General features: G+C 44.3%; 1 protein-coding gene across 1 annotated transcript in view; it reads left to right on the top strand.

Annotated features, from left to right (window-relative positions):
- SPRED2 (sprouty-related, EVH1 domain containing 2) overlaps window positions 1-14835 on the top strand; it is a 28290-nt gene extending 13455 nt beyond the window's left edge. The window contains exons 4-5 of the mRNA XM_009325016.1: window positions 10791-10940; window positions 11358-14835. Of these exons, the coding sequence (XP_009323291.1) occupies window positions 10791-10940; window positions 11358-12008 (801 nt within the window). The 3' untranslated portion in view covers window positions 12009-14835. The remainder of the gene's footprint in view (window positions 1-10790; window positions 10941-11357) is intronic.
- Window positions 14836-19086: the final 4251 nt, after the last annotated feature.

Here is a 19086-nt window from a genome sequence, read left to right on the forward strand (position 1 = left end):
TGTTCTAGTGCCGTATGTGAAACCACAGCCGAGGGATGCAACTTGACTGATGCATTCTCAGCCTCGGTGCTGCTGAGAGCCAGCGGAGCGGAGAGGGGCTCCTGCCGTCCCCCTTTTACCAGCACGGCTGACCCCGCGCTGAGCCAGCCCGAGGAAGTGAACCAAAAACTAGCCCTATAAAAGAAAGTGAATACTTTTCCAGTGGTTTAGCTCCTCAAGCCAGCTCGCTGTAGGGCCGGAGTAGCAGAAGTGCTGGCTCAAGGGAGACTGTAGGAGTGATCGGCTAAGTGGGCAGCAAAAAACCTTTGCCACTCCGCTAATACTCATCATGCTGCCCGAAATTCATCATGTACCCCCTGGCCGTGGATACACCACCTTCTGCAAGACAGCTTCGCTGCAGACCTTTGCTGTGCTTGTGCCAGTGGTACAAGTAAGGTGGTTCTTGCACATGTGGCTGAGCCTGGCATAGTATTTATGGCATCTTCCTCCTTCATATTCGCACTGCCACGTTAATCCTTCGATTGAGACAAGAAGGAGACGACAGGATAGCTGAGGAGGTGTTGATGGGCATGTCTTATGGCCAAATGTTCTGCTCTTACCTTGAAGATACATAGTTGGTATTACAATAGTTTTCCATTAGGTTCCTTCTTTAATCTGGGCTATGCAGTTAGCTTTTTCGGCCGCAGGGTGCTTGAAAACTTTGCGAAGACAGAAAATGGCCTTTTCTGTTATTTTAATATACAACCTAAGGAAGTCGCTTTCCGCAAGCAGCTATATTTGTAAGCTGCAATCTCTCCTGCTGCTGTGTTCAAACAAAACACTTTGTCCCGTGGTGCTTGCGGTAGGAGGCACCGGGGACCCTGGCCAGATTCAGGGTGTCTCACCCAGCCCCAGGGGACGCCTCTGAAGGTGACAAGCAGAGCGGACCCCACGTGGGGTGTAAACACGGTTGGAAAGAGGCAGCCTTGGCCGGGGCACAGAGCGATGATTGACAACTTCCCGTGCTGCAGCAGAAAGGATTAGGGAATCGCTGCCCGGCACATAACCTGGCAGCGCTGGTGAGGCCGGAGGGATGTGGGTCTGGAGCGAGCGGGCAAAGCCGTGCTCAGCCCCGGCATCCCAGCCTCTCTGCGTAACTTAGAGGGGGGGAAAGCATTTGGCTCCTGGTACCGAGCTGGAGCATCCGCCTTGGCGGTGATATGAAGGGGGCTGAGTCGGAACCGCGGGGCAAACGACTATGTTGCCCTGCTCTTCCTGAGGGAGCCTATAATTTCCACATGCTGTTTAAACACTGGCAAATCTAGTCTGAATCTGTTGTCTCATGTAACAGGTAGAAAAGTAAAAAACCAAAACACAGAGAGTTCGGGCCGTTTGGAGTGCATGCCCGAGTTTTGCTAGTCTGACCATAATTTGGTTGCATCCTCTCAAATGTTTGGTGGGTTTTTTTTTTGTTTGGGGTTTCTTTTTTTGGAGAGTTTGGAAAGGAAAAGGAGGAGTTTGGTAAAGCTAAACAATGAAATGTGCTTTTACATGAGGCTTCAAGAATGATTTTCCTTTAAAGTGGTAGGCTCCCCCTTTCACCCATTTATAGAAAGAAAAAAAGCCCTCTGGCAAAATACTGCAGGATGGTACTCCCCCACCCCCACCCCCAGGCATGTGTTTGGTTGTAACTGAGGACAAACAACAGAATACGTGAGTCCGGGGAGCTCAGAATGAACCTCTGCCCAGTACAGAAATGCATTATAAACAACTGCATCTAAACAGCCCTGTTTCCTTCCCTCACCTGCCTAATGTGTTTTGCCAAGGGCCTGCTTGCCCTGTATCTTGTAAATATTTTACGAAAATTAAATCAGAAGTGATTATAGGGAGCAGTTCATCTGTCTCTGGTTTTGTCTGCAAAAGGAGAAGGAAAGGCAGAAGTAAGTAAGTACATTGCATTTTTACGCGGAGCCTGACATATTTGCAGTGCATGTGAAGAGGGTATTTTAAAAGTTTGCATCAGCTGTTGGATTCTATTTTGGTGATGAATTCCAGCTAAAATAACGTGGATGCTCTTAACTGTGTGAATAAATGACCCCTAACTGACTTCTTAAAATATCATATCAGTCTGCTGTGGGAAGTCTGCATTTAACTGTTTTTTTTCCCCTCCGTTTGTAACCTGGTGTATTATATAGGAGGAGCACGCTGCTGAATTTAGAGGCTGAAGTGTTGAATTTGTACATAGCAAAGACATTAATGATGGATTAGGTGCACTGATTCTTTTAGCTTAGCTAATCTAATTTTCATTAGCATTTTTCTTCCCCTGGAGTCTTATTTCCCCCCCTACCCCACCCCACCTCGCCCCCTTGGAAATTTCTATATAGAAGAGCTGAGATTCAGTGGTGAGTTATGTGGAGCCATCTGTTCCCGGCTGCACTCAGCAGCAGTGCAGGCTCTTGCCATCCCCTGTGCACGTCCAGTGTTTAACACCCCCCAGCTGAGCTTCGCTCCTTTATTTCCTAGCATCCCTACCCATCTTCCAAAAGGAAAGCTTTTCGGCAGCTTTGGATGTGCTAAGTTGCCTGTTAGCACCTTAAAATTAGGAGCTAGAGCTTTCCAAATTAATTGCAGCTAGGCTGATGACAAGTGGGTCAAAGATGGAAGACTTTAAAGAGGAGCTGGCACCCACCTCCCTCTCTAGACTCCCCCGTCTCTGCCCCCTCCTTCGCCTGGAGACCCTCCTGTGCCATGACGGCACAAGCCTCAATGGGTGGTCAACTGGGGTCAGGGAGCTGATACAAAAAGGATTTGGGGCTGGATTCCTGTGGTCCTCCACCCAAGCATGCGCACTGAGCAGGTGGTGGGACCAGTGGGAGGGAGAAGGAGGGACCATCACCTCCCCGTGGCGGTACGGACCTCGGTGGCTGTCTCTCATGGCCTTAGCAGAGGACAGCTGTGGTAACGTGGCTAATATTACTTGTTAGAGGAAGGAGGCTTTGCTAATCTTCGCGGAGCTGTACAAACACAAATATTGGGCAGCTGATCATCCCGACAATGCTGTAGTCCGCACCAAAATGTCATTTCCAAGGCATAAACAGATTAACGGAGCCCTTTATGCAAAAAGGAAAAAGCCTCTCTCTGTCCCTAGATGGTTTTAAGCAATTGGTTGGTTTAAGCAGTTCCCAGGTTTAAGTAAAAAGATCCCGCTGAAGCAATGTAGTTCATCTCAGTGTGGAGAAATCCCATCAGCCACAGCAAGGAGGAGTTACAGGAGTGGAGAACGAAACATAGGAGTCCTGGTAAGGAGAGGCTCTTCAGATTGACGAGGACACGAGCGCCTCCCACTCTCACCACTGTGCCGTGGGATTGCTCTGCTGCCTGGGGAGCAGCCCCAGTAACTGGGGCTTGTGGTTTGGGGTTTTTACCCTTACAACGTTCTGGTTTTCCCTTGTAAGTACCTGATGCACAGACTTTTCCTTCCATTGAAGCGGTGCTTTAGCCCAGTGGTGCAGTAAGGGCAAGGTGAGGGGTATCATATGGGAAGGAAATGTTGTGTGGACCCGCTCACAGCCTCTGGTCCAGGGCTGAGTCCGAGCAAAATGGGGTACTGTCTTACTTCAGTCCTCCTGACTTTTGCAGGCATTTCTCTTTGTATCTGTTCAAATGCCTGCTTTTGCAGAGACGCGTCTGACACCTTGCATCGCTGGCAAGTGGGGAAACAGGAAAATCTCACTGAGGTTTCCCCCTTACCACATCTGAGCGTTTGCCATATCATTTAACTGTGTCCGATTCTCATATATTCTTTTTACTCCTTGAAGTAAGCCATTAAGCCACATCTGTGGTCCATGCAGAACTGACCAATGATGCCAGAATCGGGTTTAGCATTAGCTTAATGGAGATGATCTTGTGCACCGAGTCCTTGTAAACAAGGACTGGTTACAGCTTAAGTTTTGCTGACTTAAGACAGCACAGCCACCAGCATTTTTCCGGCACTAAAAGCTGTAACCACAAAACTTAAAAATAAAAAAGGTAGCAGTAAAACTAGCTGGCTTTCTGCACTTCATATTGGTATTTGTGTAAGTGGTGACTAGGAAACAGTCCAAACATTTGAGAAATTATAGTCCTGTTCTGGTTTTAGAAAAATCTGAATCCATGCTTATTGTAATGGCTGTGTACAGCCAATTTGTCTTTGAACTGTACTGGAATATGATCTAACATAAAGCTTTTCCTTCAGACTCTCTGCTAGAGAATAGGTTCAGCTCCAGCAGTCCTCAGTGGATGAGAGTGTCAAAACGTTTCAAAAGTGTATGGAAGCGATTTTCTTCAATACATTTCTGCCTTGTCTTCAGTGATAGGAAACAAACAGAAATTTGACAAAAGCATTTTCTTCTGTGGCTTTATCTTGCCATAACAAATTAAGCTTGTGTTCAGGAGACAGGAGTCTCAAATCGTAAAAGATTTTTCCATGCTGAAGCTTTTTTTTTAATACTTAGATAATCTAAGGCCCCTTTGAAGTGGACTGTCCTGAGTATACGGGGCACACGTAGAGGTAGATGGAAAATGTCAACTGTTTCTTTTTCTAATTTTCTTGAGTAGAGAGAAAAAGGTGCTTTGAGACAAAATTTAGGATTTTTGCTGTTCCCCTCTCTGTGAAATGCAAAAGTGCTATATCTCTTTAGGCTTTAAAAAAAAAAAAAAGCTGGGGGGGAAAGGAAGGACTTGTTCTGGCAAGATTAAGCTGAGGGAGTTCTGGGAGACTATATTTTATCTTAATTTCTTTGGAAAGGTGGAAGTTTCTTTGCCATGCGTCCGAAATAACTCTCAGACTTCCTCTTTGTGAAGTTCATAAACAGCGGAGGCTCTACAGATAAACTTCAGATTGGAGCTTAGCTCAGTATTGCTCGCTTGCTGTACTGTTTCACCGACTTTATCATTTTTCCTTTCCGTATTGATAGCACAGCTGTGTTTTCCCTTATTCCAGCGAATGAAAAGGGCCAAGCAAAGAAGAACTGGCTTGTGCCGGGGCTCCCAAGGGATTGCACCTGGGCAGAGCACACAAACAAAGGGCTCCGGCTGCCTGTGGGGAGCTCATCGCGCGGGTCTCAGCCGGAGGTGGTGGAGCTATGGCCAGGGGGAGGATGCAGCTTGCTGGCTGTCATTGTTCCAGACTCATCCTCAAGCCGTGAATTGGTGAGGGAGCTGGGTTTCTCGTCCTGGGGACAGCGGTGATGTCTTTTCAGATGACGAGATGGCGATGGGCTTCTCTTTAACATGTCCAGGCTTCCCGAAGTGAACACAGGAGCCGCTGAGAAGAGGTTTGGCTGTTGCAGAAGGCTGCCTTGGTAAAGATGAGACACTGAGCCCCCACCAAGTTTTGCATTTCCATGCTGCGTATTGACAGTCCCCCTCAGATACGGGTGATGCAGTGAGCGGGCTTGCAGGGCAGTGGGAGATGAGCAAAGCGGAGTGTGGCAATAGAGAGTAGGTCGGCTTGTGCTTTGCAAAGGCCAGGCTGGCACGGGTTTTCGATTCCTTTAGGACTGAAACTCCTTGAGAAACTACTTGTTCAACATCATGCTACTTCTATTCCCCCTTGTCCTCTCCACCTCATGTAACCATTAAAATCCTAGAGGGGGAAAAAAACCATCTTGTCTTGTGTGACCCACAATTATTTTTGACAGCAAACTTACGAATGCTTCAGCTGGCTGAGAGCACTTCTGGAAGTTACAAGTGACAGAGCTCCATAATTTCCCTCTGGCAAGCAATTTCTGACAAGCTGCCACAGACTGTATTGCTTCATAATTTTGAGATGAATCTTTCTTCTTTTTCGTAGTCACCCTTGGATGTTGTATCACAGGGGGTGAACCTATTCTGTAAAGCCATTAGAGGCAAGGTGATCAGTCCAGTTCAGGAGCAGGCTTCTTTTTCTCATTGGTTTTTATGATAGATGCTTATCTCAGAATGTGGCTTAGGCACCTGATTAGCCGGCCGTTCTTGTGTAACAAATCCATTTCAATGAGAAGTAAACTGCGGTAAATGATTAACATAATCTTCTTTACTAATGACTAGGGGTTTTTAATTTAATGAGTCACTTCTGAAAGTCTGAGGGGGAAACAGAGACACTTTTTTTTATTTAAAATGATCACAGTGCAATCATTTGCATGTAGAAGCCCGGTGTTGTTTCTCAAAGCAGCCATATCAAACATGCGGTACGTGTGCTCGCTCAGATATGTACAGCTCACTTGCAAAAGGAAATGTGTTGTACAGGTTTTATAAAATTACTAGTATGGTCATGATTAATGATTTTGTTATCTGAGCAGTGAAACCACAAGACTTCGCAACCGCCATAGCAATCGCAAAACTCTAGTACGTGCAGCACAAATTTCTGTAATTGAGCATTTGAGGGCGTGTTAAAACAGAGTTTCTTGCTGGACTCCCTGTTCCAACAACTTTAGTTCTGGGTTCATTTCTCTTATGTGGCTACTGGGCATGTTTTCAATAGTTTCCCCTCAAAAACAAATACTGGAGCTGGAATGGTTTCAACAGCTTCATAGGAAGACAGTGTTTCTCTGACAGACCGGTGGCTCGATGGTTTGGGACATGTTTTTCCATTGGTGAAATAGCCTGGCTCTGGAGACCACGTCCTTTCTAGATGTATTGCTGTAGGTGAGTGTGTTGTATTTGGGTGACCTGCAACAAACCTCTCATGTCTCCCCCTTCCACCATCCTTCCCAAAATTTTCACTGCTATGCTGGTGGTAGAAAATCTCAGCCGAGACCCAGTCTTGTCGTGGAAGACAGTTGTTGTTCCCTGCTTCCATCACTGACAAAGTCTTGCCATCATTTGGTCACAGTGGCACTTGTCTGAGAGAGTGCCTTTTCTTTGAGAACATGCCTGATTTTCGCAAGTCACCAAATCCGGGTTCAGTCTCAGTGGAGTGGTACTGAGAGAACAGTACGCTTTTGAAGGCCTGAGCATCATCATGCTTTTGATCCTCAGTCACTTATTTTCTTCTGAGGGTTTCCGTATGGCTTCTTGAACCACATTTTAACTGTGGGCTCTGCCAGAAGTACCTCCTTCTGTTTGAACCTTATCTGAGCCTGTTCCAGCAAATGCCTCGCGATCTTCTCCTCTGAAGGATACCAGAAGAATAATCTCTTCCTACTCACGTTCCCACGGGACTCACGATTCAGTAGACTACTTCTTTTCCCATCTTCATGGTCCCTTCCATCATCTCTCTTCCAGGCTGGAGAGACCCAGGCTATTTAGCTAGCTGTTGTTGAGAAGCTGTCCCGTGTCCTCAGTTGTCCTGACCTGTGAGCTTGCCATGGTGGAAATACCCTTACTGACACGGGGTGGGGCAGAACTGCAGACAGACTGGGGAAGCACAGCAGATACATGCAGTGCCTTGATGATCACCTTTGTTGCTGCTGCTTTTTGTTTTTTAACCTGTTGCTGAGCCACCAAGCTGAAACTGTCACAGGGCTGTCTGTTTTAACCCCAAGACCTCTTTCCTGAGCAAGCAATAGCTGGCTTAGAGTGCATCGTTGTACATGTCAGATCAAGGTGTTTCCGTCACTTTGCACTTCAGGGGTAATTTTTTTTTTTTTTTTTTTTAAATCCAGTCTCTCAGCTTTATGAGATTCTTAAGCAAGTTTTCAGGGTCAGCTTTCACTTTTACTCCCTTGAATAACTTAAGTTTCATCAGAAAACTGTGTCATCTTGTTGTTCACTCCTCTCTTCAGATCATTGATGAGTATGCACAGGTTCCCAACCCGCACAAGCCTGTGGGGTTCATTGGTGACCTTTGCTTGGGAGGGGGGTGTATTTTCTACCTTTTTTTCCCAATCTTCAAACCATTCATTCCTGTGTGTCGGGAGCCTTCTCTCTTCTCCTACAGAAGTTTGAAGCTTCGATGGGGGACCTTGTTGGAAAGTAAAAGTTCTTATCCCAGCTGATGGTCAGCAAGGTAACCCTGCAGACACTGCATTTGTCAGCCAGCTGCCTTTAGCGTCGCCAACCAGGAGGCAGCGTGAACTTTTTTATGGACGAGTGAGCGGAGACCTGGTCTCGGATAGCTTGCTTTCTCCCTTTCTGGGTGCTTAGAATAAGTGTTTGTGTTGGCAAACTGCCCCTCTAATCTGAGGACATTGAACGTGGAAATGCAGCAATTTTTAATAAGGTGAAAGCAGAGGCCAGAGCTGCAGCCTCTGTGGTATGCTGCAAACAGGTTTTGTAGCCATGTCAACACATGTGGAGGAGAGGCTCGGTTGCCCTGCCGGGTCTGAAGGAGAATAAGGTGTGGAGGAAAGCAAGGGTAGTTAAGAATCAGGCAAGATAAAAATCACTACAGCCTCTTTTCCAATTGCCTGTTGCAGAAATACTGCCTTCCCCGAGAGGCAGCAAATAGCACACTGTTTGGAGGGCTGGTTATAGCTCCCAGCTGCCCCGCTGAGATTATCTAGCAGTTATATCCAGTTTGGGATTTTTATTTTCATCTAGGAGGGTGAGGGGGTTGCAGGCCAGTATGTGCAATCTCCTCCAGTTGGGTAATTTTCCCAGGCTTCGTTATTTTGACCATGAGCACCCACGATGTTTTCGGAGCATATCCACGAAAGGCTTGTCCCAGCAGGGCTCGGCCGCAGTTCCAGTGAAGGTGAAGGGTCCTGCTGGCTGGCACGGCACCGTGTTAAGGCCCTGCCTCCTTTTTGGTTCGTGCCAGTCAAAGTTTAACTTTGAGAGCATGCTGCAGGCTGAGGCTGCCCAGACTATGGGGTGTGTGCCTTTCTGTTGTTGTTCCAAGAAGCTTAAATTACGGCATCTGGGTCTGCACCGCATACAGCACTGCAAAAAGGTACTCGTATGAGGCGGCTGTTGTAACTAAACCCTAATTCTTCTCAGGTTTTCCAAATAGGTTGGAAGCTTAATGTTATTATGAAGTACTTGCTTGTAGAAGCCGCTCATTTTCTTTTGAAATGTTCCCAAAATGTGCTAGATATTGTAGGACCTAAAGTTACAGGCACAAGAATTAGCTTTGAAGGGTTTATACCCCAGATGTGAAGTGCCTTCGTCTCATAAGTTATGAAGACTGGGCTGATGAAACCACTTTTTAAAAAGAGCCTGAATATCAGTGCAGTTACATTTTAGAGGTGTTAACTATCTTAAGAGTTGTTCTGCTTCTAGGTACTGATTTAAAAAAAACAAACCACCAAAACAAACACATGCATTAGAAGTCTGTTCCTAATGGGTGGGTCAGCCATTCAGAACTCATCCTGCTTGTTGTACCTCTCAGATGACCCAGCCTGGCTTTACATCACACTGCAAACAGATCTGTGTATTTGCTTTCAACAAAGTAAGTTGGGAGTTCAGTGCTTCTAAGTGCTACACCAGTTAAAGAGGATCAACATCTATTTTGTGTTGTAATGCTTTAAGGTGTGCTCACCTTTGGACAGAATCTTGCAGAGTGTTGTTTTCAGAATAAACAAATATCCACAATGAGTGTTCTTGTATTCTTGGAGTAAGAGACGTGTCTAGTACGATTCATTGGAAAATAATATTTAGAGAGTGCATTCTCGACAAGGAGAGAAGGTTTTTCAGGTAAAACCAGTCTTCTCCCACTACCGATACAACTCTTCTCCACTCTTGAGGTTGTCTCTCTAGTTAACTGTTGTGGCAAATGGAAACCTTTCCCTTGGACTCGTCGTAGCTGCAGCACAGCTTGTTAGTTGGAGGGGGATGGAGATTTTTCGTAGTTCAAAGCACCAATATTTTAGGCACGTGCAATGTTACAGTTCTTCTGACCATTGTGCATGGAGACTCTTTTTCCTGCTCCTGATCTGTGACTGCATTTAACAGCTGTCCTCTGATATTCATGGTAATATGAAAAAGCCCAACCAATCCATGAAAAGAATTAATGGGCAAAATCCTGAATGTCTAGATACTGTATGAAAACTACTTTAACCAAGGAAGGGCTATGGAGAGAGGATGGCTAGGACTGGTACCCCACTGTGTATTTCTCCAGGAGGTGAAATACATATATTAAGAAGCTGCGGGTATTGGCAACAGCGTGTTATTGTGTGATATTTCACCTTTTCATGATCATTGTTGTGTAATGATGTAACTAATTAACCTAAAGAAAGTGCTCACCGTGAGCCAGGAATGTATAAAAACACAAGGTAACATTCATGGCACATGAGAGATTAGTGACAAAACGAGGAAAAAAAAAAAACCCTGACGTTTTTAAAGGAAAGCTGATTATTCAAGTAGCCTGTGATGAACTGGAATTCAGTGAGTGTTTGGAGAAGAACGTGTAAAGGAGTTTTTGGCTTAATAGGATGCCTGCAGGTTAACAAAATTGCCAGTATTTTTGTAGTCTGAGTAACTAGTGGGGTACAGCCTGGGCACACAGATGCTCTGTCTGACTCTGCCCGCAGGACTTACACGATTGCATCATTTGAGGGAGTTTAACTTTGCTCTTCAGAGGTAGCTTCTAGTGTGAACACTCATCAACCTGCAGTGCCCAGTATAACGAATAACATGCCAAGCGAATATGAGTGGTGTTGGTGAATATGTCACGGGTAGGCTATGGCATATTATTTTTCCGTGTGTGTGGCGACAGCTTTTATGGCCTGGCAACAGATCTGCCTCTTTCAAGTATTTTATGTGAAACTTTATGAAGCTGCCTGCTGTCAGGTGTTGCCAATATTGCAGGTGTGCGCAAAGTCAGTGAGTGGCAAAACATCTCTTTTAATACCGCGTGTAGTAACAGCTGAATGTATGACGATTTTTTTCCCCCTTTCCATTTAAAACAGAATGCTACAGATAGCTCCTCTAACTCCTCTCAAAAAAGGGAACAGCCTGTGCGAACTCTGGCTTCTCCTGCATCCTGCGAACATCGAAGAATTTGCACTCGTGGACACCTTCACGACCATTATAGCTCTGACCACTACCATCTAGAACAAGTAAGGTTTCTTCCCAGTGTTGCCACCTAAAGGGCTGTGTCTGCTATAGCTAAGACTGGTGTTTGTTTTCCCCCACATCCCTGAAAGACCCCCCTCTTCCTTTCTCCCCCTTTCCTTCTCAGTTAGCTTTAAATGGCTTCCAATTATTAAAAAAAAAAAAAGGGAGGGCTTGTACTGTGATTTAAATCGTTATGTTGTACCACGTGCACACAGACCATTGTGGGTCTGTGGCAGTTGTACTCATTCCTGAGCCAAAGGCTGAAACTCTGTGATGGGTCATGGTGAAGGGCGTACAAAGAAGGAGAGACAAAATTGTTAAATATTGGCTTTTCACTAAGCAAGGAGACAGTGATTGCTGATAGCAAAGTGAGCTTATTTATCTTTTCTCCCTCTTCATCTGCATTCCTACTTCCACAGTCAGTACCGCGATCCTACCGGCACGTCAACTTTCCAGACGATGATGAGGAGATAGTGCGCATCAATCCTCGGGAAAAGATTTGGATGACTGGATACGAGGACTATCGCCATGCCCCAGCACGAGGAAAGAATTTTGATCCTGATGACATGGACTCCTACGTACGTTTTGCCAAAAGCGAGGCCTCAAAACATGAATACACTTATCCTTATGTAGACAACTCGGACTTTGACCTGGGTGAAGATATCAAGGGTGCTGTGATAAAGACTCAACCTGTCAAATTCAAGCCCAGGCGGAAGGAAGATGGTGAGAGGTCGCGGTGCGTGTACTGCAGGGACATGTTCAACCATGAGGAGAACAAACGGGGTCAATGCCAGGATGCTCCAGACCGCGTCAAGACTTGCATCCATCGAGTGAGCTGTATGTGGTGCGCAGACACTATGCTCTATCACTGTATGTCCGACCCAGAAGGAGACTACACAGATCCTTGCTCGTGCGACACCAGTGATGAAATGTTTTGCCTCCGGTGGATGGCCCTTATCGCCTTGTCTTTCATTGCTCCATGTATGTGCTGTTACTTGCCGCTTCGGGCTTGTTACCACTGTGGGGTCATGTGCAGGTGCTGTGGTGGAAAACACAAAGCTGCTGGATGACTACAGATGCATTCAAAGTGTTACGTTTTTCCTGTAGTTCAAGGAACACTTTGGTTTTGGAGCATTGAGATCCCTCATTTTGATGCAGCCACTGTGCCCAACAGCATCCAGAAACCACCAGTTCGGATCACTTTACATTTGGTCGTCTGGGGCTCACACTGCATTGATTTGCTCATCAAGTGTTCTAACTAACTAACCTACAGCATAGACTTTTGTATTATTAATCTGTAATCAAAACAGACTGTCTTGTACATGTTTATATATTTTTTTTTCCAGTTAAAATGAGTTTGAGAAAAGAACTGCTTTAAATGGTGGTGGATTGTAGAACATCTCCAGGTTGTGTCAGTCTTGCCTCTGCTTGTGTGGTACCATCAGCGTGTTAGCAAGCTTTGGCATTTCTAGAAACGGGGTGGTGTAGTGAATGAAATCTCACTTGGAAGGTATTTTAACTTGCCGTCAAGTTATTGGGTGTGTATAGAAGGTGTGCTAGTAACAAACTTGTACCACAACACAGTATTTCTGTCACTGGTTTTCTTTGGGTTTTTTGTTCTGTTTTCCAAAGCCAAAATAGCCATCTAAGCTGCAGTTTCTCTTCTAGAGTCCATCGTCATTTCCTTTAGCAAACATCTTAAATTATTTCTCTGTTCCTAAAGCTCTGTGAACAGAAAGCAAGGCTCAGTTACCATAGTCACATAACCATTGAGAATCTGGTAGTTCTCCTTACCTGTAATCATTTCAGACCACTACTTGAAAGGGAAACTTAAATTTTAGGGTTTTCTTTTTTCCCTAAATAACATTGGAAAAAAACCAACTGTGTTTTCAGAGTTCTGCCCAAAAGAAAGGGAACTTCTTCATTAGCCAGCCATGTAATGATCTGTGAATAAAACACTAAGGTTCCAGATGAGGACAATTGTTGTTATGCAAAGAATTACTAACAATGCAATGTCAAAAGCACTATTATGGCAATTCTGGGGAAATGCTGCATTAAGTGGTGGATTATATGGAAAATCGTATTTGTTTGTCTGTTTTCTGTATGATACATGAGCATGAGAACATATGCGTCCACGGTAGAAACTACATTTAGCAATCTAAACAGGTATTTAAAATCAAAAGCCAGGATGTTAACCACCGCTTCCATTTCCTGACCTGCGGTCCCAATCCTCCAGATGCTTACACATGTCTCAACGTATTGCGCGTGCAACTGGCGTTTCTGTGAGTCTGTGTGTAGGATTAAGCATGTGAATCTTTGCAGGAGCCAGACCGAAGCGTCTCCCTGGCTTTCCCCTCCCCAGTTCACCACCCAGATTTATCAAGTGGATGCATAAGGTGCATACAGCAGGATAAGATTACTTTAATTTTTTTTTTTAAATGTCATGTTGTCTTGTGTACAAGGCTTGTAATTAGCTTGGAAAAAGAGTATTTTTCTAATATATTACAAGGAATAGCCAAATAATTTTTATTAAAAAAAAAAAAAAAAGATTTAGCGTAGTGAGCTCTAACTAGCATAGTACAATCTGAATACTTTGAGGCAGCTAGGGATTGGCTTGTCAAAGCTGGCACTGCTGTTCCTGCCATAATTTCTTTCTGCAGTAAATTGCCAGTGGGCGCATGTCCTTTCCCTCCCTCTATTGCACATTGACATCAGTCTTAAAAGAGAGGAATTTTTCTTTTTTTTTATTAATTTGCCAAATAAATTTAAAAGGAACGCTTGCCATTCTTTCTTGGTGGAATGTCCCAACGGTTCCTCTGAGAGTTAATCACAGCTTTTTAGTCAACGATGAATTAAGTATGCAATGTGCTTATACACTATAGAGTTCGGTAGGCTTAATTCGTAGCAGTTGCTGGGGATTTTTTCGGTTGGGGAAAAAAAAAGAATGATAGTGGAAAAGGGATGGAGTGTTACACTCTGGGTGATGTGTCTGGGTTTGCTGAATGAAATATAAATATTTTGTGCCTAATAGCAGTTGACAAATCTCTCAATGGTGTCTAGTAAACATCAAGCCAGCCTCAACAAAAATAAAATTAATGGAACAACCTTTTCCTTTTATTTCTGTTCTCAAAGTTGTTTCATGTAAACAAACATCTGTAAGATCTTCTCTCTATAAAGCACAACACTACAAAAAGATCTTACAGCTTTTTGTCCGGTCTTGAAGTGCCCCTATTTATTTAAGTAAAGTAGACATACTCCAAGCCTTTCTGTATGTCTGGAAATAAAAGTTTAAAAAAAAAAAAAAATCCCTCTTTTTTTTAATTTTTTTTCTTCCCCTCCTTCCTTCCTTCTTTCTCTTGGGTTTTTGTAATACTTGTAGATTTTGCTGCGTGTGTTATTTGGTTTGTGAAGGCAGTGGTGTAAGGGCACAATGATAGAAATGGGTGTTTTTTTGTAAATATTTCTCCTTAATTTCCACACTGCTGCTGAACAGTGTGTAGCGTTCTCCCAGTCAGCTTTGCAATACTGACATCAATCATTTGAGAGAAATTATTCAGATTTTATTTTTGTATCTGTGGTAACAAAACATTAACCAAATTTTTTTTTTCTGTTGTGGAAAGGGTTTTTTTGTTGTTTTTTTCCAAGCTATCGCTCACGTTAACAAATTAAAGTGCCTGAAGCCTCATCATTATTGTATCTATATACTAAAAGTTAAAACCCTGTTGTATTGATTTTTATAAGCCTTTTTACCTCTGTGTAAAAAAAAAAAAATATATATACAAGTGTATGATGTACATTTTAGTTCTTAACTTCTTTTTTTATTGTTTCTAATATGTATGATCAGTGTAGCTATTGCTTTAAAATGTACCATGTAAATATAAATACATCATATCAAAATGACACCATTTATTGTTATTTGGCTGGCTGAAAAATGAGGGGAAAACGAAACGGTGCCGGGAAACACGGGGCCACCGCCGGAGCCACCTCCCCAAGACCTTGGGGTTTCTGAGGAAAAAAAAATGGATTTCTTTTACATTTTGGCGTGTGCTGCTAGCCTTGGGCATGGGCCATACTCGCCCAAACAGAGCGGGGAGCATGGGGGCAGGTGTTTTTTCAAGTGTGTTTTAGGTGGTTTTCAGAGGTTTCACGTGTTTTGGGGGAGGACACCCCCAGGGCGGCCCGGCCTGGTGGCACTGCGCCCCAGGAGGCCCTGGCAGCCATGACAGTGGCCGAGATTCCCCTCCTGCTCTCCCTTCTCTTCTCCCCGGGCTCTCATCCCATGCACTGCTTTGGGCTGGGTTAAATATGCCACGGGGACTTCTCTATTTTATTCTGTTTCACCCAAGCGGAGCGGCCCCAAAGAAAAGGGGAAAGCAGAGAGAAAGGCCGGCAGACGTGGCTGCTGAGCGAGGGCCACCTTGCTTTTTGAGGGCGTGTGGTGGGAGTTTGCAGGGCTGGCCGGATGCCGCCGCTGCTGAGGAGAGATGCCTGGGGTGGCTGGCAGTGCCATCCCTGCTGGGAGAGGTTTAATGTGGAAGATGAAAGAGGAATAACCCAGTTAAAATGGACACCAGGCTGAGGCCGATCGACTGAGGAAACCAGAGGAAAACCAGTGAGTATATCTGAATTTTTACAGTTATTTCCAATGGGAGCTAGTCAGGCCAACACCACATGCTTCTGAAAAGCCCAGTTTTATTTTTCTGTAGGTAAGTGGTAACACAACCAAGGTGATGACACAACCAAGCCGTTGCTCCTCTTTTTCTATGTGCTGCCGCTTGTTTCGCTGCTGAATAACAAAGCTGCCTCGGGTGGCAAGTAAGAGGGCAGGCAAAGAGAACACGTGCCAAACTATACATGTCCTTCTCAGATAAAAGGTTTGCTCCCTGAAATGGTGGTGCTTTGCATCATCTGCACCCACCCAGCACAGGGGGTAACATGCCAGTTGCATAAATAACCTCGATGGTTTAATTTGTCACAGCTTTGCTGAGATCCTGAGTCCACGTTCACTTTTTATTAGTTCATATTTGTATTCATGTATTTCTAGAAATATTATATGCTCATATAAACACAGATTTCTGTTTATGATACAAGTGTATATTTGTTATAAATTAAAAAAAAAAGATTTGGCAGACCTCGTGAGAAGCACATGCACTGTGGTTCAAGTGTTGTGTTCAGGAGGACTCTCGTTGCACACAAAATCCTTCAGTCTCCGTTGGTGTTCGCTCCGTCCGTGGTTAAGCCGAGTGCAAAGGGACTCCAACAGCCTGTTGCTTACAGTTCATCATACTCTCTTGACTGATTATGGCAGGAAGACTTCAGCACTCTTCCCTGGCCATTCGAATTCAGCTTGTCCCACAGAAGGCCTGGCTAAGCCATGGATCTTCTTGCAGCCTGCAATGTCCTCTTGCTTTCGCCTGTGAATCAAAGGGGTTGCTTATGCTTGGAGATTTCTAAACTGAACCAGTAAATGCCACGTTTGGACCCTGGATCCATGGAAAATGCAAACACCACCAAGATACAAGGCACCATGAAAGGCAATCAACCTTCTGCAGCCTAATCAATGCGGAGGTCCCGGGCTTACTCCTGCTGATCATCTGGGATGGGTACTGTCCTCTTGACAAGATGCAATCAAGGAGATGGAGTTTGGAGAGGACACAGATACTGTAAGCTTGCAACCATATGAAACAAGGTTGAATATTTTATGGCTTTAAAAAAAAAAATCTATTTCGCTAGTAAATGTAATACAAATTGCATTTTAGAATAATGTCCTTTCACCCAGGCTGAGTTTTAGGCACTGACAAATGCAGCTTGGTATTTTATAGCAAAGAGACTTGACACCAAATGTGCTGCTACTGTTGCCTGGGTCAAAATGGCTCTCCTGGCCTCTCCTTTTCCCACTTTGGCAGCAGGAGCAGTGCCAACCCAGTTCACCCCCAGGCCTTTCTCCTGGGAAGGCATCACTGGGTTCAGACAATGTTATCACAGCAGTCCCACCTGTGTGAACTTTTCTACTTGTAGCCTATGAAACTGAAGAGACAGAGGGCAAGGAGAGGATTTTCTTGGCTGTGCTCACTCAGGAAACCTGCAAATACTTCCAACAAGTCTCTCCTCATAAAAGCAGTGTCAGGTCAGGAATTGCAGGGGGAATGGAGGGCAACTGCGAGGGATAACCAGTGTGGGTCTCTCCAGCTACAACAGCTCTGTTTTCCTGCAAGGCATCACGATAACAGTGTCAAGCATTTCTCAGGATTGACTGCAGCTGCCCAGCGTTACCTTCAGGGGCAGAAGTTTTGCATGAGAAGGGTTCACCCGGCCTCCTTTAATCGCTCAGCAATAAAAAGTTTTTCTCTCTCTGCTCAGAGAGCTGTAATTTAAATAGGCAAAACTGACTTACTCATTTTCACAACAGGGATAAGTCCAAGAGAGTTTGAATGACTTGCGTAATGTCACATGGGGAATTTGCGGTACAAGTATTGTGAGCCCAAGTCCACTACCTTCATCCAAAGGTCATCTCTCCTGTCACTCTGTCTGAAGATTAACTGGGAGGTTTGGGCTTCTACAGGAGCCTCGCTGCATGGAGCACAAACCAAACCGATCGGCCCAATCAGCATGTGTAAATCTCTTTTCTCTGCTAATTCCACTTAGAAATGCAAATTGGAAGTAGCTGTCGGGATGCCTGGAAACAAGAGGTATCATTGCATGTGTTCCCAATGCTTATCACAGGCAGAACTTGGCTTCTCATACAGACCAAATGCAGCCTTTTTCACAAATCATTTGAGAGCGAGCTTGCAGCACTAGCAACCGGAAACGCTTTCCTTTCTTCAGCACACGATGCTAGATGAGTTAACATCCTCCTAACACCTTGTCCTCTTCCAGGATGTTCAGCCTTCTGGTATTTTCTTAACATTTTGAATTAGGCAATTGAATTCCTTAGTATCTTGGTGGCATACGTGGAAATAAATAGAAAAATGTTTGGCTTCAACCCAGAGACAAGATATTTAAATGGTGGAAAGTATGTGTGTATTTTTGGGGTGGTGTACTTAGATCTCTACAAATATTTTTAGTTGCTTCCCTGCACTCATGCGCAACCATTCCATGCCATTCATCTCATTCCCCCACTCCCCACTTGTAAATTAATTTAGGAAGAGTTGACAGACTTTGGTTTGGCTTCTGCTAGATTTCAAGCCTACTGCCTAATGCTGTGTGAGACAGGATCTCACAGCAGCACTCTGAGTGGTTGTAAAGAGAAAGGTTTCTGAGGACTGTAACACACCCAAACTCTCTGCATGCACAATCACAGCTCTGTGCACTGATGTGTACCCTGAGGTGGCAAGGAAAGTACAAAGTCATTTCCAGACAATATAATTCATGTAATGACCTAAGGAGTCACTGATGTTAAGAATACATATCATTGCATGGGGGAGCTAGAATTAATGCATACTTTGCGATGGCTAAGATATTACGAAGTTATACCACAGCCTTAAACTTAATTCTTATCTAGAATTCTTAATTATTCTTAATTATATAGAGAGTGTAATACGAACTGACATTTCTTTTTCTGCATCTTCTAAGGTTATGTCATGATGAGCTGCAGCATTGGCCGATATCTGTTTTAAGGGAACTGACAGGACTAGTATCAGGCTTACCACTTTGAGCAAGCGTTTTTCTGATTTTGACACTCTTGATTTCTCTGTTTCAGTGTTGTGCCAATGTTAGCTTATTAACTGTTTAAGCTCTTGATGTGAGATTTCAATCTTATGAAAAAAAGAACAGGGATAGGGAACTTGTCAGTGCAAACAGTGAGATCCTTGATGTTGAAGTATCAAATCTGATTAAGTTCCCAAATGTACCCTATCTTCTAATCTGAGATTTCTGGTATTCAGTTTATGTTTCTCCTGATTCAGAAACTAAAAGCTCAGACACTTCTAAAATTTGAAGCATTAATGTCCTTTGCCCCAGAGGGCCATTTCCAACCTTAAAAGCCCAATTCCAGAACTACTGAACTCAAGTGATTTCACTTTAAAAGTGCTTACTCTTTACAACTTCCTGAGAACAATGATAAAAGCCAGGTTAGAAAGTATAACTTTCAACCACATTTTGCAAAAGTGCTGGCCACAGCTTAAAACAGAGAGCATTTTGATGTGCGCA

The sequence above is a fragment of the Pygoscelis adeliae genome, unplaced genomic scaffold, assembly GCF_000699105.1.
Source record: "Pygoscelis adeliae isolate BGI_AS28 unplaced genomic scaffold, ASM69910v1 Scaffold46, whole genome shotgun sequence".
In the NCBI taxonomy this organism is placed as follows: Eukaryota; Metazoa; Chordata; class Aves; order Sphenisciformes; family Spheniscidae; genus Pygoscelis; species Pygoscelis adeliae.